Below are 24,922 nucleotides of genomic sequence, written 5' to 3' on the forward strand. Positions count from 1 at the left end.
AGGACTCGTTCTGGGAGGCGGAGGGCTGGTTGAGATTGATCTCTGAGCTGGGCAGCAATGGGTCTTGCTTTGAGGGGTGCCTGTGGTCCTTGGAGTGGGTCGGGGGGCTCTGCAGTGTATAGGGCAAAGGGAGGTAAGGAGGTAAGTGCACTCTCTGCCAGGGGCGGGGAGGGGGGAGGGTCATCTATTCAAGGGCATCTTGCCTGGCCAAGCCATGCCTCAAGAATCCAGTCTAGTGTCAGGCATTTTGACTTGTCAAAGATTTTGAAACCCACTTACCCACAGCAGGTCACAACTTGTTTCCCTGAGTGCACAAGGCTCAGCAGGCATGTGCAAAGGGAGCCTGTCTTCCTTGTCAGCCCTCCAACCTTTCAGTCCTTCCCTAGGAGCACCTGAGGCTCCAGCCATGAGCTGGCTCAAGAGCAGGGGAAATCAGGATCTTTGCTTTGGGGAGCTGGTGGGTCCCTGGGGCTGAGTTGAGGGGCAGTTGTGAGCAGGCCTGTTTGTTTTGAGGAAACAGTAATGTGTATCTCTGGCAACAGGTTCTTGTCGGGGCAGGTTGGCCAGGTGAGAGAGCAGCATTGCAGTCGCCCAGGAGGGGCGTGCTAAGGGGGTAATCTTAGGCACCATGGAGTTGGGGGTGGGAGGCCTTTCTTGTGAGTGGGCCACAAGCTTCTCTGTGCAGGAGCAAAGCCAATCTTAAAGTACAGTCAGTGCCGGGGCATTCTAGAAATGTTTACATTCACCGCTACTACAATCTCCTCAGACAGGTGGGGAAACTGAGACCCAGCAAGGGCTTCAGTTGGTTACAGCAGCATCTAGAGGCTGGGTCTGACTCCCAGCCCAGGAGCTGGTCCCTGTGTGGTTTTTCTCAGGGCCCAGTGACTTGGGGGACAGAGTGGCTGCCAGCCCCATCCCCTACTCCCCAGGAGTTCCTCTGGAGGCGTCACTCACGGGTAGGTCTATGAGGATAGGTTTTGATGAGTGCCTGAAGCCATACTCTTGCTCCTGTAGCCGTGTGGCCAAGTTCTGCTTCTCTTGTCCCCAGCGTCTAGCTGAGTCCTCTAACTGCAGACACCAAAAGGGAGAGATGGAGGGTCAGGGGGCAGCACAGCCTATCCCTGACAGCTGGGACGAGGAGCACCTGAGCCTACTTTCTAGGCAGAAAGCAAAATCCTGGGCAATGTGGGCTTGACTCCTTCCCAAGAGACCTCAGGGGTGGCAGGAGTGAGTGGAGACAGGGTCCAAATGAAAGCCTAAGACACAGATGGACCTTCCCTGAGTTGTAACAACATGCTGAGCCCTGAGCCTGGTCACATACTGAGCCTGGTCATAGACTGAGTCTGGATCCTGATCACAGGCTGAGCCTTGACCCTGGTCACACGCTGAGGCCTGACCCTGGTCACAAGCTGAGCCCCAACTCCAGCCCAGCCTGACCAACACCTGAGAGTCACTGACCTGGCTTTCCAGGGACAGGATCCGGCTCTGAGCTTGTTCCAGCTTGGCCATGAGGTTAAACTTGTCTGAAGTATTTGCAAGGAGATCCTGCGGGCAAAGTGAAGTCTCGCCTATGGCCCCAGTCTGTGGCTGGGGGCTGTGGTCCTGTGAGCTCAGGAGGCCATGAGGCACTGAGGGAGAAGCCAGCCAGCTCTGAGCTCCCAGCTCAGCTCCCCAGGTTGCAGAGCCTCAGGCCTGGGCCAGGACTCCTTCTTCCAGAAGTTCAGAACCAGGCCTGGGGTGGGTTTTCTTCACAGCTCTTCTCCCCACAGATTTCAGATATATAAAGTTTTTACATATTGATTTTTTTAATGTGTAATGCATTAGGGAGCTCCCTTTAATGCACAGAAGGGAACCCTGAACTGAGAGTCTTTGTGTAAAGTGAAGAATTCATTTGTGAAGCAAGGGTTCCCCCATCCCTTGCATTTTACCTGAAGGTTTGCTTTCAAATAGAACTTACCTCCTGCGGGTCCTGGGATGAAGAGAAAAACTCTCCTGGGCCTGCCCCACCCCTCTTCTGTAATTCCCAGTGACCTGTTTGTGGATTTGCGTAAAGCAGGGGGGCACCTGCAGCAGCCTTGGGAGTGGAGTGGGGGCGGGGCGTTTCTGGGGCCTGAGGCACCCACCTGTCTGGGCAGGGAGTCTGTGTACTTGGAGTGGCTTGGGCCATCTGTCTCTTGAAGCCTCTCTGCCAAGTCTCCTCCTGCTCCCAACTCCCAGGGGTCCACCTGAGATGGGGAAAGGGCTCCTGGGATGGGGAAAGGGCTCTCCAAGTCTGCATCAATCCCAGGAAATGCTCCAGCAGGGAGTTCTGAGATGCCTGGGTAGGTGCCAGCTGTAGGCCAGCCAGGTGGTGAAAGGGTCAGAGTTCAGGTGTCAAGGGCCTATTAAAACCAAACCAGTCACCATCAAGTGGATTCGGACACATGGCAACTCCACGCATTTCAGAATAAACTGCACTTCATAGTATTTTCAGTGACTGTGACTTTTCAGAGGTAGATTGCCAGGTCTTTCTTCTGAGGTATCCCTGGGTGGATTTAAACTGCCAACCTTTTGGTTAGTAGCTGAGTGCTAACTGCACCACCCAGGGACTCCTAGGGGCTTGCTTTCTCCCAGAATGCTAGATGGCAGTAGAGGTGAAGCTTTTCCAGCTCACACGTTCCCCAGGAGAAAAAGAGTAAGGCCTGAGAACTGGGACTCCAGGAGACTCCAGGCAAGTGGGAGACCCTGGCAAGCCTAGCTCCTGGTCTTGATCTTCGACTTGGACTGTGCTGGGGGTGATTGCTGGACACCTAGTGACTAGTACAAGACAGGTCCTGGCTAAGCCTTGGCTGGCAGCTCTTACCGGAAGGGCCTGCTGCTGCAGAATGATGGGGACCGACTGGTGGCGGGTTTTATCCAGCTCTGCCCGTAGCCTTGAGTTTTCCGCCAGCAGCACTGAGTATAGGTCACCGGGAAAGTTCTCTCTCCCAGGCCCTGGTGGAAGGCCAGAGGCTGAGAGTAGGGGAAAGGCTGTAAATGTGACCACAGGTATCTGTGAGATGGGCTTTCCCTCCTCAGCCTCCTTGCCCCTATCTCCCCAGCATTTTGCTCCCATGTTTCCTTTGCTCACAAGTCTTCAGTGGCTCCCTACTACCAGTAGGATCAGTTCCTTACTCAGTCCATCCTTCAGGCCCTTTAGAATCTGACCCCAAGTTCTCGCTAACCAACCCTGCCCCTACATTTGTCCTGTTGTGTATTTCAGTTCTTCTCAGTATTCCCTCCCTTTGGTGTCCTGCACATTCCTCTCCCTTCTGGACCTTTGCCCCAGCTGTTTCTCCTCCCTAGTTTCCCTCTCCCTCTCACCCAGATTCTGCATGACCTCAGGGCTCCTGAAAGGGGTGGAAGCTTTCATTATTTTCTAAAGGCCTCCAGAAACAACACTCTTCCCCCAGGCTCTTCCCACCCCTCTCCCCAGTGAAGGCCAACACAGGGCTGGGCACACTGGGGTCCCTGGTGAGGCCAAACAGATGGACTCCAGGAAGCCCCTGCTTTGGGCTGGCCTGATATGATGTGACCTAGTTCTTTCCTGCCCATCAGAACCAGCTCTGCTGGGAGTTCTGGGTGCCTTTGGTTAATTTAACACCAATGGAGACAATACATCATTGGTTGGTTCAAGGTGGTGTGTTCGTTTTGCAGAGGCAGAATCTTTTAAGACAGGAAGAGAAGGGGAAATAATTTGAAGGGTCCCTGGAGTTAAGAAGTTGGGGACTTGTGACCCAGGCAGCCTCCTCCTCCCCTCCCTGCGTTCTAGCCTGGCCCAGCCCCTCCCCTGGAAGATGGAGGCCTTTCCTAGCCTGGCACCTGGTGCACACCCTGTGTCCTATGTCCTTAGGGGCTCCCTGGCCGGACAGAAGGTGCTCGGGCAACCTCTGGAAGCACTAGGTGATCTGAATGAGTTGGAGATTAGTGCTTTCTGGGTCTCTTAGGCCATTGGATATAACTGAGTGTGCAGAGCACCCTCTTGGCAGGCTCTCCTGAAGCTGGGAAGCCCCGAAAAGGCTGGGCCTCCAGGGACCGGCAGAGGCTGGGGAATGGACTCACCCACAGTGGGCTTTTCCTGCGGCCTGTTTAGGACAGGCTCATTCTTGTCCCTCAGCTTGTCCTCCAGGACCCGCTCCATCTTCTCAATCACCTGGAGAGCGGAAGACAGAGGCTGGGCTGGCCCGTGGGCTGCCATCTTCCAGCCATATTTGGGCCCTGGCTATCTGGCCCATGGCAGGGTGGCTGCTCTGGCACCAACCTTCTCTTGGTGGCGCACGGTCTCCTCCAGGGCCTTCATCTTCTGCAGCCTGTCCCGGTACCTCTTCAGCAGCACAGCCTGTGGCTGCTGAGCCTGATGCAGAAGGAGCAGCTCCTTCTCTCGATCATTCTTCTGCGAGGGGAGGGAAGAGAAGTGTCCTTGGGTACCACCCTTGGCCTTGGGGGTCCACCCTGGGTTCCTCTGCTGAATCCTCCACTGCTCTGGTCCCCCCTTCCTTCTACGCACCCTTTCCCTTTTGATACCCCACCCTAGCTTCCCTCCGACCCCCATTCCCTTTGCCCCCTGCCCCCCAAGCCTCAACTCACTCGAATCAGCTCATTCTGCAAATGCTGCACCTTGTCCCTCAGTTTCTTCATATCCACCTCACTCAGCAGCAGTTTCTGCTTCATGGACACTGTGTCGGGGATCAGGGATAGGGAGAGCTGACTCAGGGAGGAGGCCTCTCCTGGCTGAAATCAGCAGAGCTGTGGGGCCAAGTGTCTCTCAATTCTAGAGCTTCAGACAGGACTGGATTCCCATCTGTATGTAGTGGCTTGGATTGTGTTCTCCAAAAAGATATGTTCAATTCCTAACCCTGGTACCTGTGAATGTGACCTTATTTGGAGATAGAGTCTTTGCAGATATAATCAAGTTAACATGAAGTCATACCAGGTTAGGGTGGCCCTAAGTCTAATGACAGGCGTTCTTTGTAAGGAGAGGCAGACTTGGATACAAACGCATAGAGAAGACACATACAAAAAAAGGCATGTGATGACAGAGGCAGAGATTGAAGCGACGTAGCTCAAAGCCAAGAAACGCCAAAGATTGCCAGCAACCACCAGAAGCTAGGAAGAGGCAAGGAAGGATTCTTCCCTAGAGCCTTCAAAGGGAGCATGGCCCTACCTACACCTTGATTCTGGACTTCCAGCCTCCAGAACTGTGAGAGAATACATTTCCGTTGTTGTAAGCCACCTAGTTTGCGATACTTTGCTATGGCTGTCCGGGAAACCAATAGACCTTCCCTTCGAGGACCCGGCCCTGCAGGGACTAAGTGTCTGTGTGTGGGAGGGCCCTACCAGCCTGAGTCAAGCACTTGAAAAAGGCTCTCTCCCTCCCTGTCCCACAATCCAGAGCCAGTCAGTGGCCTCTGCGCCCTCACCCAGGTCCTGGACCTCTTTGGCTTTGTCCTGCTCCTCTTCTGCCTCCTGCTGGTACAGGTGACTCCTCAGTATGCGGTTCTCGACCTCCAGGATGCTGGCCTGCTTCCGCAGCGAGAGGATGTCCTCGGCCATCTTCTGCATGGCCCGCCGGTAGTTGCTCATCTCCTGTGGTCACAGAGCCCAGAGCTGAGCCTCCACCCCACATCTAGAAGTCAGCGAGCCACCCCAAGGCCAATGAGCTCCAGGAGCCCCAGGCTGGGTCCCCAAGTCTTAGCAACTCCCCTGAGGGCTGGTTATGATTTGTATTAACCCCCAGAAAGTGAGCCTCTAGGCCAAGCAAGAGCAGCAGAGCTAATGTTCTCTCCTGGGGGAGCTTCTATGATACCAATTCAAGGAAGGACCCAGGGCCCAGGCTCCAGATGAGGAAACCTCTAAGCAATGGAAGCTTTGAAGGATCTGAGGCCAGGTTTCCAGACTCTGGCTGAAAAATCATAACCACTTCTTTGTCTTTTCCTTCCTCCTTTCCCCCTTTTCTAATTTCTCCTCCTCCCTCGTGTCACTGAGAACCCAGGGAAGAACCTCTCTGAAATCCCACCAATGCCACTTGGGAACTGAGCCCAGGCATCAGCCCCCAACTAGCTTAGGGGCCAGGAAGGGACACAGGGTAAGCCCAGGAGACCCAGATAAGGACTCGGGGTCAAGTTTGGGATACGGCTATAAGACCTGGGATGTGAGATGGGGTCCAGGAGCTGGACTTTGTCATTAGTCCAGAAATCACAGTGATTCTCTATCATCTGATGTCTATTGAGCATGTATGATGTTCCAGGCTCTTTCTAAGGGCTTTATGTACCCTACTGCATTTAGTCCTCACAACAAACCTGAGGGGTAGGTATTATTATCCCCATTTTACAGATGAGGAAATTAAGTCCCAGAGAGGCTAGTAATATGCTTAGTTACAAAACTAATGAATGGCAGAGCCAGGGTCTGAAATCCAGGCAGGCTGGGGCTTGCATCTATGTTCTAAAGCCCGCATGGTCCTGCCACAATGCCTCTCACACAGACGCTTTCCAGGCTTTAACCATCTTGTTTAGAAGGGTGTTCACGATATGTTGAGAAGTGATAAAAGCAGGCTACAAAAAAAGAATGAACAATGTGATCTCAATTGGGAAAAAATTCCATGTCTGCCCATACACGTTGCATGGAAAAATTAATAAGCTATATTTGCATGCATTTATTTTATAATCAGGGATTCTCTTGTGTTATTCATTTAAAAAAAAGCTTCATAAAGGGAGTTTCTTAAATCTAAACATCATAAATATAAAAGGGGACCCAAGAAGTGAAGCCAGACAGATCCTGAGGGAGGAGGAGGAAGTGAGGACCTAGGCTGAGGGGTGGAGCGGGGGAGGGGAGAAAAGGAAGGAAGTGAGCCCAGTATGCATTGGTGCATTGGTTAAGTGCATGGCTGCCAACCAAAAGGTCAGCAGTTCGAACCCACCAGCTGCTCCCCAGGAGAAAGATGTGGCAGTCTGCTCCCATGAAGATTACAGCCTTGGGAACCCTATGGGGCAAAGTTCTACTCTGTCCTACAGGGTTGGTATGAGTCAGAATTGACCCAACAGCAACAGGTTTTGAGTTGGGCATTTGCCGAGCCCTGGTGGTTTGTCCTCTTCCTGAAGGAGGGGGCGGGGGCTTGCACATGAGGGTGGGGTTTCCTGGGTCCTGACAGGTGTCTGAGCCCCCAGGAAGCAGAGCTCTGCCCTAACCACCACCTGACCCCATGCTGACTGGGGGTGTGGCCTGGCTTCCAAGCCACTGCCTCCCACCTGCTACACAGTGGGCTACTGGCTTCCTGAAGAGGGGCTCCCAGACAGCAGGGGCTCATCAGACACCGCTTGTCACCTGTCACTGTCTGGCCTTCTGGCTGGACTCTAGCCAGTGCCAGTGCTGGTCCATCTTTCCAGCATTTGCCCCAGTCGGTCCCAGGTCTTGGCCCCTCCAGATCTGCCCATCTGGTGTTCTCAGACAGCACTGTTAATTAGGAAACTCTGTCCCAAGACTGCAGACATACAAGGCTGACTTGACCACTGACATGCTGTGTGAGCAGGGAAAGGCCTCTTTACATTTCTGAACCTCAGATTCCCCCATAGGTCACCCATGGTGTTGCTGGGGGCTCAGAGTTAGTGTGTGTGAGGCAACTGGCACAGGGCCCTGCCCAGGGGAGGTATAATTTTGAGGCAGCCATTCTGGTCCCATTCCATTTCTGTTCTAATGGCTGCTTTAATCAACTGGTCAGCCCTCTTCCTCCTCCTTGCTGCCCTCAGGCTTCTGTGCTCCTGTGATCCCAACCCAACCCGTATAAACCCTAAATTTATGGCAGCCCCTTGACTGATAGGGGTTTGGAAGGCCCAGTACACAGTCGAGAGGAAGCCCATGCTATTTTGGAAAGGAAACCATCCCCTCTTTTCTCTCTCAAGCCTGGTTCAGACTCTTATCATGTCTACTCTGGACAATTATAGCAGCTTCCAAATAGGGTTCTTTACTTCTAGAGTATGTCTTAGAGAGACACTCACACAAGTCCAAGAAAACGTGTTCAAGGATGTTCACTGCAGCACAGTTTATAGTCTTATGCTAGGGCATGCTTATTCTCTGGACTACAGGCAGTAGTGAAAAAGAATGACTTAGGTTTAATTGCCTGACATGAAGAGATGTCCATACTATATTGTTAAATAAAAAAAAATGTGGCAAATCAATATGATCCCATCCATAACTGATATATGTGTGTGTCCATGTGTGTGTATACATGTGCATATGCATGGACATACGTATAAGTATATAGTAACAGTAGCTACTTCTGTGTTTAGGGGAAAGGAACACTTCCTTCATTTCTGATATTTGCATTTTTAATGAGAATGTATTTACGTATTATTCATTTAATTAAAAATAATTTAAGCCTAAATAAATTGAGGGCTATACTATGTTCATGGATTGAAAGATGCAATATTTAAAGAGTTAGTTCTCCCTAAACTGATTTGTAGATTCAATGCAATCCCAATCAAAATCATAATATTTCATGTTTATGTATGGAAACGGACAAGCTGATTCAGAAATGAAAAAGACAGGTACAGCCAAGAGATTTTTGAAGGGGAACAATGTGAAAGGACTTGCTGTATCAGCTATCAAGACTTACTATAAAGCTACAGTCATTAAGACAGAGTAATATTTGTACCAAGATTGACAAATAGGCCAAAGAAACAGAACAGAACAGAGAGCTCTGAAACAGACCCAAACATATGTGAACACTTAATTTATGACAAAGGTGATGCTATGAAGCAGCAGAGAAAGAACTGTAATTTAAATAAATGCTACTGCATCAATATGATATCCACCTCGAAAAAGGGAAGCTTGATTCCTTTTCCATATCATACATTAAAAATAAATTCCAGATGTATTTGTAGATTTAAACACAGAAGGTAAAGCAATAAAGCTTCTAGAAGATAATGCATAAGAATATCTTCATGAACTTGGATAAGGGGGGTTTTAAAACAAGACATACAAAAACACAAACCAGAAAGAAAAAGATTGATAAATTGAACACTTTCATCAAAAGACACTGGTAAGAAGGTGAACTGGCAAGACACAGAATGGGAGAAGATTTTTATAACATACATAAAAGAAAATGAGCCCATAATGCTTACAAATCAATAAGAAAGACCACTCAATAGGCTAATGGGCAAGGGATTTGAATGGGCATTTCACAAAATAAGCCAATAAAGCATAAGAATTGGTGCCAACTCTCATTAGTCATTTAAAACCACAGTAAAATACAACTACATACCCACCATACCTGGTGGCACAGTGGTTAAGCACTCTGCTGCTAACTGAAAAGTCAGAGGTTCGAACCCATCAGCTGCTCTGTGGGAGAAAGGCCTGGTGATCTGCTCCCATAAAGATCACAGCCTTGGAAACCCTATGCAGAAGTTCTACTCTGTCCTATAGGGTCGCTATGAGTTGGAATCAGCTCAATGGCAACAGGTTTGGTTTGGTTTTACACACCCACTAGAATGACAGGACAAAAAACAAACAAACAAAAAACCACTCAAAATGAAACAAAACAAAAAAAAACCCTGACCATATCAAACGCTGGTGAGGACGTGGAGCAACGGGATCACTTATTCACTGTTGATGGGAGTGTAAACTGTTACAATCACTTTGGAAAATTGCTCAGATACTGGATATCTATTAAAGTTGCACTATTCGTACCTTATGACCTAGCAATTCCGCTCCTGAGTATAAGCCCCAACAAGCACACATGTGCAGATGCATCAAGAAGGAGGTATAAGAATATTCCTAGCAGCGTATTTGTAATTGTCCCAACTGGAAATAACACAAATGCCCATCACAGTAGAGTGGAGAGATATTCATACAATGCAATACTATACACCAATAAAAACGATGAACTAGTTACACGAAAGCACATGGATGAATCTCTTAAATATAACATTGAGCAAAAGAAGTCAAAATACCTACTCTGTGAATTTCATATATATTCTCTTCAACAAGGGGCAAACAATAGAGTGAAAGTCCAGATATCAGATATGTTGGGGAGATAAAGGGTGACTGGAGGGCACGGGGGAAGTTCTGAGGTGCAGCGATAACTCACCGCAGTGAACGCATTTGCTTTGTGCACTTCTTTGAATGTGTGCTATTGTTAGCTGCTATTGAGTCAGCATGGTGACCCCATACATGACAGAATGAAATGGTGCCCTATCCTGTGCCATCCACTTGATCGAGTGCGGATCGGACCACTGTGATTTGTAGGGTTGTCATTGGCTGATTTTCAGAAGTAGATCACCAGGCTTTTCTTCCTAGTCCACCTTAGTCTGGAAGAACCATTGAAACCTGTTCAGCATCATAGAAACACATAACCCTCCACTGAGGGACCGGTGGTGGCTGTGTGTGAGATGCACTGCCTGGGAATCAAACCCGGGTCTCCTGCATGGAAGGTGAGAATTCTACCACTGAACCACCAATGCACACAAAAAAGTAAAAAACATTTAAAGAATTAAAAAATAAATGAAATCCTAGTTCAATCTTGGTCAAGTGCACAAAGCCTCTACACTGCCATTCTCTTCTGGGGACCCTCCCAGTTCACAGCACAATGGGCTTTTCCCATCCCTGAACCCTGGAAGCTCCCAGAGGAGCATCCTGCTCCTGGGCCTCATCCCAGCCTTCTTATCCTGGCTGGTGCTCTTCAGTTGGTCCTGGAGGGCTGGGCTGATTCTCCTCTCTCTTCCCACAGGGCCCTCTGAAGATGGGCAGAGACATCCAGCGACCCTTGTCGAGTGCCTGTGGGTTTCCGATTCCTCACAGCATGCTCATGAGACTCAGAGGGGTTCAGTGATTGGCCCATGGTCATACTGCCTACAAATGGTGGAGCTAGGATTTGAACCCAGATTCTACTCTAAAGCCTGTGCTCTTTGCAGCTTCTTGACAGAGAGAAGAAGACCGAGGTGCAGGCCCTGGCTTGACACTGAGCTGAATCCATCTATGGGAACGAGGGGCGCTGATAAGGGGAGGAGGCCAAGGCTGCCTTGGGGAGGAGGTTGAAGGAGGGGGTTGCTATCTTCTCAGGGAGCCAGCTGTGCCCAGGACCCCTGTGTCAGAGAGGTGGCTGTGTAGCCTCCTCTCCTGCTCTCACCCCCACCTGGCCCAGCACGGTGAGGATACCGCTTTGGGCTGGCTGGATATGATGTGACCTGGTTCTTCCCTGTCCATCAGAACCACCTCTGATGGGTAGTTCTAGGTGGCTTTGGTCAACACCAGAAACCCTGGTGGTGTAGTGGTTAAGCGCTACGGCTGTTAACCAAAAGGTCAGCAGTTCAAATCCACCAGGCGGTCCTTGGGAACCCTACGGGGCAGTTCTACTCTGACCTATAGGTTTGCTATGAGTCAGAATTGACTCAACAGCAACGGTTTTGGGTTTGTTTGTTTTTTGGTTTTTTTTGGTCAACACCAAGAACAAAATCATATTATTGATTTATTCAAAGTGGCTTGTTTTGTTTTTGTTTTGCAGAGACAGAGTCTTTTAAGACATGAGGAGATGGGGAAATCATTTGAAGGGTCCCTGGAGTTACCAAGTTGGGAACTGCTGCTTCAGGCAGCCCCCTCCTCCGAAAGCCACCTCCCTGCTGACTCGCCATCCTTGGTGGTGTTGGGGAGCCTGCCCAGGTAAAGACTCCTGCTGGGTGCTGAAGTCTGGGGCACCTTTGTATATCTGTGTGGAGGCCTAGATCCTTAGGGCTGTGGTTCAGAGTAAGAGCTTGAGGTTTTGGCCAGGCTCTCCCAGCTCTGTCTCCAGCTCCGGCAACTCAGATGTTAGATGTGAGGCCTGACACTCCAGGCATCTTACCACCTACCCCACTCACCTTGACCAGCCCTCCCCGCTCCAGCACACTGTTCTTATTCCCACCTGCACCCCTCTGCTCAAGTGGAACTCCCTGCCTGCAAGCTCCCTCCCCCAATGCCTACAACCTAGCCGTTAGGCCCAGAGTGAGGCTACCTCCTCCAGAAGGCCTCCTAGACTTTCCCTGCACCCTGGGCCCCGGCTTCCTGCAGTCTGGGAGGGTCCAATACGTCCCTCTGGGCCCAGCCCGGACCTCCCTGGGCCAGAGGTGGCTTTGTCATTTGTGGAGTTCTCCTTTCCCAGCCAGACTGGCAGCCCCTTTGGGCAGAGCCCCAGGCTCCTCTCCCTCCTCCTTTGCTCTGATAGTCTAGCCCAACACTGGTGCTTATCTTTTCTGAGACTCCACCATTCCTTGACTTGGCAGGCCTGCGGGGTGGGTGGAGGTCGGTTATTAAAACCCCTCCTTGAGGCTTTGAGCAGGAGGCTTGCTGCCAGAGTAGGATGCATTCCGGCACTTGGCAGAGCTAGGTGTGCTGATTCAGGGAACTAGAGCCGAGCACCTCCAGGCCGAGGCCTGCTGCCTCTTGGGGTGCCTTGGGCATAATTGGCAGAGCTAAAAGAGGTCTTTGTAACACTTATCTAAACAGGACAGAGGGCAAGGGGCCAGGGACAGGCTTGACTGTGGTCTGGCTGGGAAGAAATTGTCCTGATGCAAGAACTGTATCCTGAGTTTCCTGAGGAATGAATTGTAACCTGTTACTTCCCTAATAAGCGCCACCATCTTGAAAAAAAAAAAAAGAAAGAAACCCACTTGACAGATAAGAAAGCTCCGTAAGAAGGAAGAGCCAGAGGGACAGTATGTCCCCTGATGAAGTGGGGTGTTTCTGCCTCAGCTAGACGTCCCTGCTGGGGGAAGGGTGATGGGTTCTACTCTACTCTCTGACCATGGGTCCCACAGACCTTCTGCTGGCCTCTACCTCACCCCCAGCCTGGCTGCCCTTTCAGAGTAAGGATCTGCCCAGGAGGGCGGAAAGGGAGCTGGGTCCTGGCTTACTCTCCTCAGTCTCCACCCTGTCCAGTACCCTAAGGCCTCGGGACAGGAGAAGTGGGAGCCTGGAGGACCTGCTTTCCCTTCCCCGTCCCCCATCCCCACAGCTGAGCTGGGACCTTGGGCAGCACCTTGGGTGGAAGGCTGAGCCCTGACCTCTCCCCGAAGCCTGCAGCTGGCTGCCTTCCCCCACCTCAGGGCCACGTTCTGCGTCACAGTTCAACCTTGAGAAGAGGCAGGACACCATGGCCCAGATTCCTGTTGCGGCTGCCCACTCCCCACATCCTAGCTTGTTGGTGGGGCAGAATGTCTACCCCTTCGCAGCTCCTCTCTGGGCTAGTGCCTTCTCTAGGGCCACCGACTCCAAGCCACCTGCACCTGACCCTGAGTGCCCCCAGACACCTTTTTAGTTCAGTAATGAAATCACTCCTGAGGTTCACCCTTCTTCCAAAGATTAGACAGGCCCGTAAAACAAAACAAGACTAAAGGGGGACACCAGCCCAGGGGCAAGGACTAGAAGGCAGGAGGGGACAGGAAAGCTGATAATAGGGAACCCAAGGTTGAGAGGGGAGAGTGTTGACTTGTTGTAGGGTTGTTAACCAATGTTATAAAACCATGTGTATACTAACTGTTTAACGAGAAGCTAGTTTGTTCTTTAAACCTTCATTTAGAGTTCAATAAAAAAGAAAAAAAATATGTCTGCAGTCACTTCCAGCCACGATGGCCAGAAGGGCCCAGACAACCTCATTGTACAGATGGGAAAACTGAGGCCGTGGGAGGCGGCAGTGTGCCCAAGGTCAGAGGGACTTGATTATAAATCCTAGGCTAGAAGCACACAGTTCAACCAATACTTGCTGAATGCCTACTGTGTGCCAGGTCTGTGCCACACTGGGGCCATGGAGCCCAGATCTCTCCCTGCCTGTAAGGGTCTCCCCTCCACACAGAAGAGATGGCAGGCAAGTGCCTGTGACAGAGTGGAGCTCAGAGGAGACTCCTAACCCGGCCTGGAAACCCAGGAGGGCATCCTGGAGGAGATGATGTCTGGATTGACTCTTGGAGGGTAGTAGGTATTATCTGGGGTTTGGGGAGAGGACTCCCTAGGCAGAGGAGACACCATGCCAAAAGCAGGGGGATGAGAGAGGGTGTGAAGGGGACCAAAGCAGGTGAGTCACTAGGGTGCAGGGTTCAGGGAGGTTTAGGGTATGGCTGGAGAGGCAGAAGGGCCTTGAAGGCCAGTCTCAGTAGCTTGGACTCCATCATGGGCCACTGAAGGACCTAATCTGGGGTGGTGTGTGTGTGTGTGTGACAAGACTCCTGTGACTGCCCAGCTCAGAGGCTGAATAGAAGGACTACAAGCAAGATCAGTGAGTGGGTAAAACGCCATGGGACCTGCACCAGGCAGAGACAGAGGGCGTAGAAGTTAGGGCAGGAGATGCTGGAGGTGAGCATGGCCGAGAGAGACGACTGAGGAGGAGGAGTGGGGGGTCATCGGGTAGAGGGGGTGCAGGCATGGAGTGGGGGAGGCGAGGGCATGTACCTATGGGCATCTAGCTCAGCAGGTAGTTGGATGGTGGTCAAGTTTGAAAAGACTGGCTAGAGATAGGGATGCGAGAAACCAGCCCAATGGGGGTGTGATGGAAACCTTGGAAAGGTGGGAGATTTTCTAGGGTGGGGAGAGTGTGGCGTGAAGGAGAAGAGTTCAAGGACAAAGAGAGGTGTGGTGGTGGGAGAGAAGCCTTCAGGATCAAGGCGATTGCCAGAAACGTAGAGGTAGAGGTGCGGGAGCAGGCTGGCAATGCCAAGGCTGCTTTACAAAGGCGGAGCACCCACCTTGCACTCCAGGGAATGGCAGATGATTGGGTAATGCAGACCAACACTCCCACTGGAGATAACTGATAATACTGAGTACTAAACAAAAATCACCTTCTTAAAAGCCTCAAAGAGCTGGTGAGAGCGTGAGGAATTACTGAGCAGAGAGAAGGGACAGGCAGGGACCCAGACAATGAACTATGCAGCCATGAAAAAGAGGCAACCCCAGCCGCAAGCAACAACACAGATGGAGCTCATGTCCATAAAGCTGAGCAAAAGACCCATCTGCAGAATAACACATATGGCATGGTTCCCTTTATATTATGTTAAGAAATAGGGAAAATTCAGTTTTAGTGTTAGGGAGGAATACTTAGATGATAAGGAAACCTCTTGGCACAAGGGTTAAGCACTCAACTACTAACCAAAAGATTGGTGGTTCAAACCCACTCAGTGGCTCCAAGGGAAAAAGACCTTTGCTTTATAATAATTGGCTCCACTTTATATTTATGCTCAAGGCAATTTCTGCATGTGGGTTATCTCTCACCATGTAAAAAGGTTTTGAACGTAGGAGAGAGAGGCTCAGCAGCTTCTAGGTCTGCAGAAGGAAGTGGTCTGTGGTGGCCTTGGCCAGTGCTTTGAATGCTGGCGTGCAGTGGGATGAGGACTGAGGGAGGCAGTGAGGTTGAGAAGGGACACAGGATGGAGGAGGAACGGGGAAAGAGATTGAGGATTTCCTAGAGAGTTAGGAGACTAGGCAGGGAGGGGCGCATGGCGGGAGGGGCTTCACTCTCCAAGGGGAAGAGGCTGGGGCAGGCACAGACAAATTTCTGGGTGAGGGGCAGCGTGGGTGGCAGGGCTCTTCATGGAATGGAGTGAGTAGAGAAAGTGGACAGTGAGATGGAGCCAAGGTGGCAGGTTTTCTGGGCCTGGCACGCACCCTCCCCTCTCTTACCCTTCCTTGGGGCAGCCACCAGATCTCTGAGTCCCCAGGCCCAAGGATCTGTTGCTGGCAGGCCCAGGTCACCTGGCATGCAGCTCGCCTTTGCAGCTGGCAGAGGGCAGCCACCTCTCACAGATTCTTCAGGTTTGAGCCTGCATCTGGAATGAGGCGTGCCAGAGCAGACCCCAGAGCTCATGTTGAGGGGGAGGGATGGGAGTTGTCTTGCCCTTCCACCTCAGGCATACATATCCCTCCTGCAGAAGGTCTGGTCTGGTTCTCAGAGACTTCCCAGCCTCCTCCTGTCCCCAAACTCCCACCTCAGAGGTTCTGATAGGTTCCCATTGCAGCCCAGGGCAGGTGATGGGGCCGAGCAGGGAAGGTGGAGATTTGGGACAAGCGCCTACTTAAAGCACTGAAGTAGCCCCCACACTTTCCACCTGCATACCAGCAGCCCCGTTGTACAGAAGGAGCAGTTGAGAGGGGCTTAGATGTAGTTTGGAAAGTGTACCAATCCAGCCAAACAGACACACACGCACGCATGCACACATACGCATACCACAAAATAAAGCCTAAATCTTTGCAAATCAGAGAAGATTCTTCTATCCACCCGGGAAGACAAACTGTGGAAGCTGAACCTGGGTAGGGAGCCCTGGGGGTCACAAGTGCTTCATGGCAGCAGCTGCCACTAGTTCACTGACTACAACTGGCCCAGCCCTTTGCACACCTGCCCTGTCGTTGGTGTAATACAATGAGTCTGCAAGAAAGACCCTTTAATTCCCAATTTACCACGGAGGCAGCTGAGGCCCACAGAGGAAAAGGCTGGGAGATTTGTTCATGGTTGTCTGCTCACAACCAGCAGCGCCAGAACTCAACTTGGGCCTCTTTGGGCATTTGCTGGAGGAGTGGGCTATGGAGCCCAGGGAGCTGGGCCTGGGGTGGGATACTGGAGTTGCAGATCTCCAAGGTGACAGGGTAAAATGTCACCCTGTCCTTGACTTCTTCCTTTCACCAGGGACTGAGGTATTTCTTCTCAGTAAGGTCTCTGCTTGGAGGCTAGGGGGAAGTGGGCTAAGGCCGCCCAGTCCTGCTTCCATCCCCTACGGCAGCGGGGCTGCTCTTAGTCCTTGGCTGCTTGTCTGAACCAGAGATAGAAAGATTCCTTCCCCCTAGAGTCCCTGGACCCTCACACAGGGCAGAGAGAGGCCAGTTCTCCTCCCTCACGACTTATCACTCTGCTCCCGAGAAACCAGCTAATGCATATGGCTCTGTGCACGACTCTGTACAAATTACTCTGTACAGGGCTCCCTACCTGGGTTCAGTGTTCATAGTTTGTCTTCCTGAGTGGATAGAAGAATCTTGTCTGAATTGCAAAGATTCAGGCTTTGTTTGTTTTGTCGTGTGTGTGTGTGTTTGGCTGACTTGGTACACTTTCCAAACAGCATTTAAGACCTTCTAAACTGTTCTTCTGTATGAGGGGTCTGTCTCGGATGAACCCAGTGGCCTTGAGAACAGGCCTCTTGCTTGCCTCTCCCTGTGCTTTCGAAACCTCATCACCACCAGAGAGTCGGATTGGGCTTTTCCTCTGACCAAAGCTGGCATCTCCTGGTCACAGGAAGCCCCGGGCACCAGGTAGAGCAGGTCCCTCCCACCACTCCTGCTCAGCTATCTGGTCTCATGCCTGAAACTCCTTCTAGCTCTCTGCCTCCTGTACAGTTGGATTTTCTTTGTGCTCCCTTCAAACACAGACTTCCATTCTGCTCGATGAAAGATGGCTACAAACGCTTTGCTACTCCTGCCGTTGAGACGTGAAATCTAACTCCCCCCTCACTGTAACCAGACTGAGGTCCCTGAGTGGCACAAATATTTGCACTGGACTACTAACCTAAAGGTTGGCAGTTTGGACCCACCCAGTGGCACCATGGAAGAAAGGCTTGGCAATTTGTTTCTGTAAAGATTACAGTCAAGAAAACTCCATGGATCACTTCTACTCGGTAACACGTGGGGTTGCCGTAAGTCATAATCGACTCTGCAGCAGTGCGTTTTGTTTTTGTTTTTTTAACTGGCCTGGGTTTGGTAACTTGCTTGAGCGATAGAATGCAGTGGAAGTGATGTTCTGGGACGTGTGACACCAGGTTATAAGAAGCCTTGCACTTCCGCCCTCCCTCTTGGAACACTTGCTGTTCTGCCAAGGAAGGGGCCCTGCTACACTGAGATCACAGTGCTGTGAGGAAGCCCAAACTCTGTGCAGGACACAGAGATGTTTGACTGGACCCAACTGTTCCAGCCCCCAGCCCTCCAAGTTGTCCTGAATGAGGACCCAGATATGGAGTGGAGACAAGCCCCCGCCTGCTAGCCTTGGCTGAGTTCCTGAACCACAAAACTGTGAGGTATAATAATAATAAATTGTTTTAAGTCACAAGGTTTTAGCGTAGTTTGTTTTGCAGCAACAGATACTTAGAACATTCTCTGGCCTCTTGGAGCCCTTCAATGGCTCTCACGTGCCCTCATGATAAATTCCCAACTCTGAGATCCAAGGCAGTCTGTTCTAGCACAACTAGACCCCTTTCCAGAATTTAGCCCCAGCCACTCTGCCTACAGGCCCAGCCTCCATGGGCCCCTTTCTGTCTTTGAAGCCCTGCCCACCTCTGCCAAGAAGCCATCTCTGACCCACACCGGCCTGACACATTCCATCCTGAGACAACCTGCACTCTCTCTCCAGCTTCCGGGAGGCCCTGACAGCAGGGAGGGGCCTCCCCTCCTCTCTGCAGCCTCTGTTTGCTTCCCTGAGTCAGGGAAGTAGGGCCAGGCAGACCCCCTCAGGGCAGGTGGCTAAGGGACATTCTCAGGCAACCGCCTGGCCAGGGCCTTGCTCCTGCAGATTTACCAGCATTGGACAGACAGGTTGTGGCAGGGAGAACGTGTAACCCGCAGAGAGGTGAGCCTGGAGGGCTGAAGGCTGCTCTGGGCAGCCTTATGCCAGGCCTGGGGACACAGGGAGGCTTGCCGGAAGATGAGCGAACCACAGTCCATTCTTATCTTTTCCTTAAAGCAGGTCCCCTCAGAATGCCAGAGAGCCTGCCCTTTGCTAATCTAAGTTATCCATCACCTTTTAAGGGAATTAACCACATTCTTTGAAACAAAAGAAAACACTGAGCTTGTGCAAATGAGTCCTGGCCTAACCGCAGCTCCCCAGATCAGGGGGTTTGCTGCAAGAGCCCCGTTCCGAGAGGCCATCTCAGGGAGGAGTGGGAGAGATCGAGGTGGTGCCCGAAGATTTGCTGGGAGAGAACGGATGGGGCTTGTTGTGGCTAAGCAGTCCCCTCACCCACATGCAGACCCAAGCCGACACCTCTGGGTCCAAGGCCACTGCCCGCCTAGCCGAGCTCCTGCCGTCCAGCTGCGGACAGTGTAACAGCCGAACCCAGTGGCCCTGAGAACAAGCCTCTTCCTTTCTCTCCATTCACTTTTGGAACCTCTTCACCACCAGAGGGCAGGCGAGGGAGGCCTGGGAGCCCGAGGGGGAAGCTGAGGCCCAGGCCAAGCTAGACAGCTGGGGCGTGGCCGAGTCGAGTGGGAGAGGCCACAGTGGGGGGCGGCCGAGGGTGTGGCCTGGCAGAGCAGTCAGGGCTGGGGGCTTTCGGCAGGGAGGCCTCCGTGATCGGTCCTGGGCCCTGGGGCGGAAGCCTGGAGGAAGCACAGCACTGGTGGGCCCCTTCCTCACCTGTCACCACCTGGGGGTGGCCCCAGCTTCCCAAGGCTCACTCAGGTCTTTGTCAGGGTATATCTTCCACCTGCTCCCCAATAAGGCCTGGCAGCCAATGTTCCCACCCGAAGTTCAGCTCTGATGAGGGTGGGGAGACCCTTGCCTTCAGAGCTCACGTAGGAGGGTGGTGGCCTGCCAAGGGGCCACTGCTCACACTCTAGGAATGGAAGTCAGAGAGGTACTAGATGGAGTCCGGGCCTTCCTGTATGGGAGGGGAGGGGCTTTTGAGGTATAGGTAAGATTTGATGGACTGCTAGGGGATTTGAGGTACTGGAAGCAGCTTGAGAGAAGGTATGGAGGCAGACATGGGCCTGGATTCTTTGGAGGCAGCGAAGACATACAGCTCTATCTGGCCAGAAAGCAGGAGAAGGCCAAGCAGGTCGGCACCAGCCCAGGAGGTGGTGGAGCCTTGGGCGCCAGGCCCAGGAGCTCTGTTTCTGAACTGAGGGCAGCAGAGAGCCACCGAAGGCTCTTGAGCCAGGGCCCTGCTCATCCCAACCCCCTCTTGGTTCCCCTTGAATGTCAGCTGGGCCTTCTGACCACAATCTGTGTAAATTGCTATTTAAAACAGGTTCTCCTGCTCTATGGAGCTGCCTTCCCTGGGAGGTGGAGGAAGAGGCCTCTTTGTTCAGCTCAAGGTTACAGCAAAGAAACAAGAGAGAATTTTCCCTTTCTTTTGTTCTTTTTCTTCCTTCCTGCTGCAGCAGAGATGGTGCCTTGAAAGCTTTTGTGCTTTGCTTAGTGAAGCTCTTAGGATGGCAGGGTCCTTGGCCAGTGCTGACCCCAGCCTTTGCTAATTGACCCCTGCAGGAGACTGGCCAGCTAATTAGGCCAGGCCAGGACAATGGAGCTGGCAGGATTAGGGGCGGAGCTTCCTGGAAGATGCCTGGCCTTCCATTCCTATTTCTTCTCCAGGCCTTCTTGAACCCTGCCCAGTCTTCAAGGCTCCACTCTGTGCCCACCTCCTCCAGGGAGACCCCCTTGGTCACTCAGAGCCCAGCCAGCATCTCAGGTATGCCTGTGGTCACAGAAACCTTCTGTTGGGCCTCCTGCCCCAGCTAGGGCCACCTAGGCCCTTCCCCAGGAGCCCAGAAAGAGAGGAGAAAAGGGCTTCTGGGAAAATCCCTTAAAATGACCCTGCTAACCTGGGCCCAACATCTCTGGCTTTGCGGATGGCAGCTTGGGGCTGGCCTTTACCCCCAGCACGAGGAAGTGCAGAGCCCTTTACAGGTGACAGGACAGGCCCCAGCACTAACCTCACCGGTCCAGCTCACTCTCCCCCAAAGAGCCCCCTCCCCACCAGTCACCTCCTGACTGACTCCCCCCCCTACCCCCCCATCAGAGCTTTGTGGCCTGGGGCTGCTCCGCCTCCATTTGAATGCCCCCATCTGCTCATCATCTTCCTTACAGCCCTGGGCCAAGCTCTGCACTTCCTGCCCAGGCTAGCCGAGTCCCCAGCCACTTTCTAGAATCTGGGGCTAGCCCTCCAAGAGGCCAGTGCCAGAGCCCAGGTTAGCAGGATCACTTTAAGGGTTCTTCCCAGAAGCCCTTTTTTCCTCTTTCTCTGGGTTCCTGAGTAAGGACTTAGGTGGCCCTAGCTAGGGCAGGGGGGCCCAACAGAAGGTTCCTGTGACCCTGGGCATCTGGAAGCCAATGTTCCTAGACCTAATCCTCTCTTCCCTCCCCTGCCTCCCCACCTTATAGAGCTCTGGGAAGGCCTCTGTTGGTCACCTGGCAACCCAACATACTTGCCTGCTAGGTGAGCCCACCCATCCTCCCAAACCACATGGTAGGGGGCAGACTTACAGGGCAGCTGCCGATGAGACCTGGGGCAGCCTTGGGGGCTGGAGGGGATGGGGACTCTGGCTCCCCCATCTTTCCTGCTTACAGTTCTGTCCCAAGGGTGGGTCCCCAGGGACTGTTGCTACAACAAGTGTGCCCGGTGACAGAGCCCAGCCCTGAGCTGGAAGCACACAGGCCCCTGGGGCCTTGTCACCTTTGTTGCAGGGTAGAAGCGTCTGGAAGGGGGTGGCTGGAATCAGGCCAGGGAACTGTAAGGAGATTGCAGGGCCTGGGAGGGCCGCGGAGGCCAGGAGCCTGGGAAGGGGCAAGTCCCTAAGGAGCGCCCCAAGCTCAGTCTCAGCGCCCCTCCTCCTTGACCTGCCCTGCAGCTACACCTCAGTCTCCGCCTCTCTGCTTCTTCTCCTGCCTCTTCAGCTCTGCTTTGTCTGCCCTTAGTTACCCCACACCCTTTAGTCTCCCCTTCTCTCTCCCTCCGTCTCCCCCCTCACTGTCCCCCAGTCACCCCTCCCCAGCAGCCCAGGCTGGGTGTGGGCTCCCTCGCCCCCTTGCAGTTGCGCAGCATGGCCTAGGGCCCCACACCTGGCCCCTGGGGTCTTCTCATCTCTGTTTTCCTGGTCTGGACAAATTCCTTTCCCTTGAGTTTGGTGGAGACATAGGTGGATGTTTTTGAAAGGAGCTCACTCTGGAAATGAAGGGAAAACAAACCCAAACAAACCAGCCCACTAGCCTAGAAACAGCCTTGGCCATGGAGACACACCCATCCTGATAAAACTGGCCGTGGGCCTAGTTGTGGAGACCCCTCCCGGGGCACGAAGGGTGTCTGCCTGGCCTTTGCCCAGTGGAGTTGGGCTCAGCAGCCTGTTGCAAGCATGCTTGGTCCCCCATCTGGACCCGACAAGGTGCCTGCCCAGGGCTGGGGCTTAATAAATATTTGTCGACTAGCTTAATAAATGAATGCATGGGTGGATGCCAGGGTCTCTGGGCCTCGAGAGTGGCACAATAACAGCAACCACATCTATCCACAATAGCAGACATCTCTGTTTCGAAAGTACTGCCCCTGTCCAAGTCAGCACCACCCCCAACTGCTGGGTGCCTAGCCCAGAACTATGCATGGGTGGGGGCCTCTGACCTCTGTCAGTTTTGCAAGGGGGACCCTGACTCAAATTCATGACTCTTCTCATTTTCAGCCCTCATTTTAACTGAATTCGCTTTGAGACCCTGGAGAGTTCACGTTTCCTTAATGGGGTTTCTACATCTGTGTAATGGGGGTGGGCAGAGGAGTTGGATGAGGGGACCCCATGATGTTTTGTAGCTCAAGTAGTCCCAGGCCTGGTGAAGTGGAAAGACAGAGGGCTCTGAATCTGCTCAGAGCTGTGTGACCTTGGAGAGGTCATTGACCCTTTCTGTGCCTCAGTTTCCTTATCTGTGAAATGGAGCGCATAACTGTGCCCATCTCATAGAGCTGTTTGGAGGACTAAATGAGATTGTGCGTGTGTAGCACCCTGCACAGTGCCTGGCCATGCGAGTGGCCACGAGATTGTTCCATAAATGCTCTCCCCCTCTTCTCCGTGACTCTCATGGGGGCTCTGAGGGTCTAACACTCCTCCAGGGACATGAGGCTGTTGGTAGAGATGGCCCTCCTCCCTCTCAGTAACCCAGATGGCACCCAGGATGCGGGCACTAGACCTGATCCCACCCCTCAGCCTCCCCACCAGGAAATGGGCCACTGCCTCCTGCTGAGTGTACCCCTACCATCCCAAAAGTCACGGGCCAAAGCCTGGGGTAAAGACACGCCAGACTGAGGCCGCCTCCAAGCCTGGTGTTCAGCCTCCCAGCCCTGCAAGAGGCCCAGTCCTCAGCACCCGCTGCGCTACCAATCGATTGAATCCGCTCCCATCCTTGGGCATGCCATGAATTTTTCATCAAAGGCCTGTAGACTTTGGGAAATGCACAATTAGAAGCCCCATCAATAATGTACCATGCGGAGGCATCGGCTGGGGCTCAGCCAAGCCCCAGACCTGGCTGTCTTCCAGCCCTTCTCTAGTGGAAAGAGGAGGGGGGGCCGAGTGGATCCCCCTGGGTCTGATGGGGTCCCTTCAGCTCTGCATCCGCATCACTGGACGTACAGCAAGTGTGGGATGCAGACAGGGAGGGTTGAGCCTATCGCATGAAGCCCCAGACAGGCCCTAGGGGACCTGCCCCTAGTCTAAGGTGTTTCATCTATAAAATGGGTGAGAAGAAGCCCCCAGGCTCCTTCCCTATCCCTCAGAGGGTGGTGAGACACACCAGGCAGTTGCTGTACGAAAACTAGAGTTCGTTGTGGTGCTGGGGGATGTCTTTCTTCCAAGGGGCTCCAGGAAACAGGGCAGACACCAGGCTGGGGTGGGGAGAGACAGAGGGCAGGACAGTGGAGGGGAGCCATTATTGACACTTGGCAGTTTGGTGTTCAAGGTCAGCTGTGATCTGGGTCTGTGCCCTCTCCAGCTTCATAGCACAGCTCCCGTTCCTCCCAAGCTGCTCCCCACACTCATCTGCTTCCTGCAGCCCCAGAGCCTTTGGAAGACAAACATTCTGCTCTGTCCTAACATGGTGCCTTTGTTCACGCAGTTCCCTCCACCAACAGGACAGAGGCGCCATCACCCTCTCTCTGCAGATCCATTTTTCAAAGTCCATCTCCTGACAAAGGCCTTTCCCACTCTCCCTGGTGAGAAGGGGTGCTGCCTTTTCTGAATTCCTAGTCCGAACAGGCCAGTAATCACAAGACCTTACCATGGGTCAGGCGCTGTTCTAAAGGCTACACAGATCAGTGTAGCTTCAACCTCCCAGTCACCCATGGAAGTAGCTATCCTTGTCCCCATTCTACAGAGGAGGAGAATGAAGCAGGAAGAGGTTAGGTAACTTGTCGGAGTGGGGGAGCTGGTTCCGACTCTGCACTTTAACCACCTTCCCAGGTGACAGGAGGACAGGCTGGCTCTCCTGCCCTCAAAGGGCCTTTGTGTCCATGACGGAAGGACTCACACTTCCTGCTTCCTCATGCACTAGGGCTAGGATTTTCCCAGCAAAGGACCCAAAGGCCCCCAGCTCAGCTAAAGTCAGGGAGGGACACACAGGGCGTTAAGAATCATGTGAATGGCAGGAGAGGTCTCACTCTAAACCGAATCTGAAGCTAACTTGGCAGGAGGCCCAAGTGCCTCCTTGGCCCCCAGCAATGCTCCCCATGAGTCCCACACATGTGTCCTGGAGCCCCACTGGCAGCTCTGCCTCCTGCAGCCCCTAGGCTTCCCTCCAGCTGGTATATTTGGAGGCTGCTCTCTTGAATGTTGTCACTCTCCCCAACAAAACTAAAACATCAGATACACAGGTGAAGAGGAGAGGGGACCTGGAGGCTGAGGTAGTTTGTACTGTTGCTTTCAGCGTGTTTGGGGATTTCCTTGGGCCCTGCCTTACTGCGGGCCTCTGCTCGGGCCTAGAAGGAGGCTGGTGGATACACCGGGTTCTGTGTCCCTGCACATGGGCTACATGAGGCCTGAGATGCCAGTACCCAGAGGCTGGGCCTGTGCCAAGGGAGCATGGGCCCCCATTTACACACCCTCTCCTGGCAGGAATGCCGCCGCTGGGCCTGGCACACGTGGAGACCAGGAACTACACCCCCACCCCCGCCAAGCTCCCACCCCAAGTGCCAGGCAGGCATAGCTTGGAGCTGGCTGCAGCAGAGAC

General features: G+C 52.8%; 1 protein-coding gene across 2 annotated transcripts in view; it reads right to left on the minus strand.

Annotated features, from left to right (window-relative positions):
• Positions 1-918: 918 nt before the first annotated feature.
• Positions 919-24,922, minus strand: part of CCDC33 (coiled-coil domain containing 33) — a 104,814-nt gene continuing 80,810 nt past the window's right edge. The window contains exons 12-21 of one of the 2 annotated variants that reach the window (XM_064267279.1): positions 23,733-23,743; positions 15,773-15,791; positions 5,439-5,604; positions 4,606-4,694; positions 4,280-4,411; positions 4,081-4,171; positions 2,843-3,009; positions 2,124-2,225; positions 1,459-1,545; positions 919-1,068 (exon numbers count right to left, since the gene is read on the minus strand). In XM_064267279.1, coding sequence (XP_064123349.1) covers positions 919-1,068; positions 1,459-1,545; positions 2,124-2,225; positions 2,843-3,009; positions 4,081-4,171; positions 4,280-4,411; positions 4,606-4,694; positions 5,439-5,604; positions 15,773-15,791; positions 23,733-23,743 — 1,014 coding nt within the window. Of the gene's footprint in view, positions 1,069-1,458; positions 1,546-2,123; positions 2,226-2,842; positions 3,010-4,080; positions 4,172-4,279; positions 4,412-4,605; positions 4,695-5,438; positions 5,605-15,772; positions 15,792-23,732; positions 23,744-24,922 lie in introns of those variants that run through there. The other variant, XM_010593883.3, reaches the window with a different exon arrangement.

This window comes from Loxodonta africana, chromosome 13 (genome assembly GCF_030014295.1).
Source record: "Loxodonta africana isolate mLoxAfr1 chromosome 13, mLoxAfr1.hap2, whole genome shotgun sequence".
NCBI lineage: Eukaryota > Metazoa > Chordata > Mammalia > Proboscidea > Elephantidae > Loxodonta > Loxodonta africana.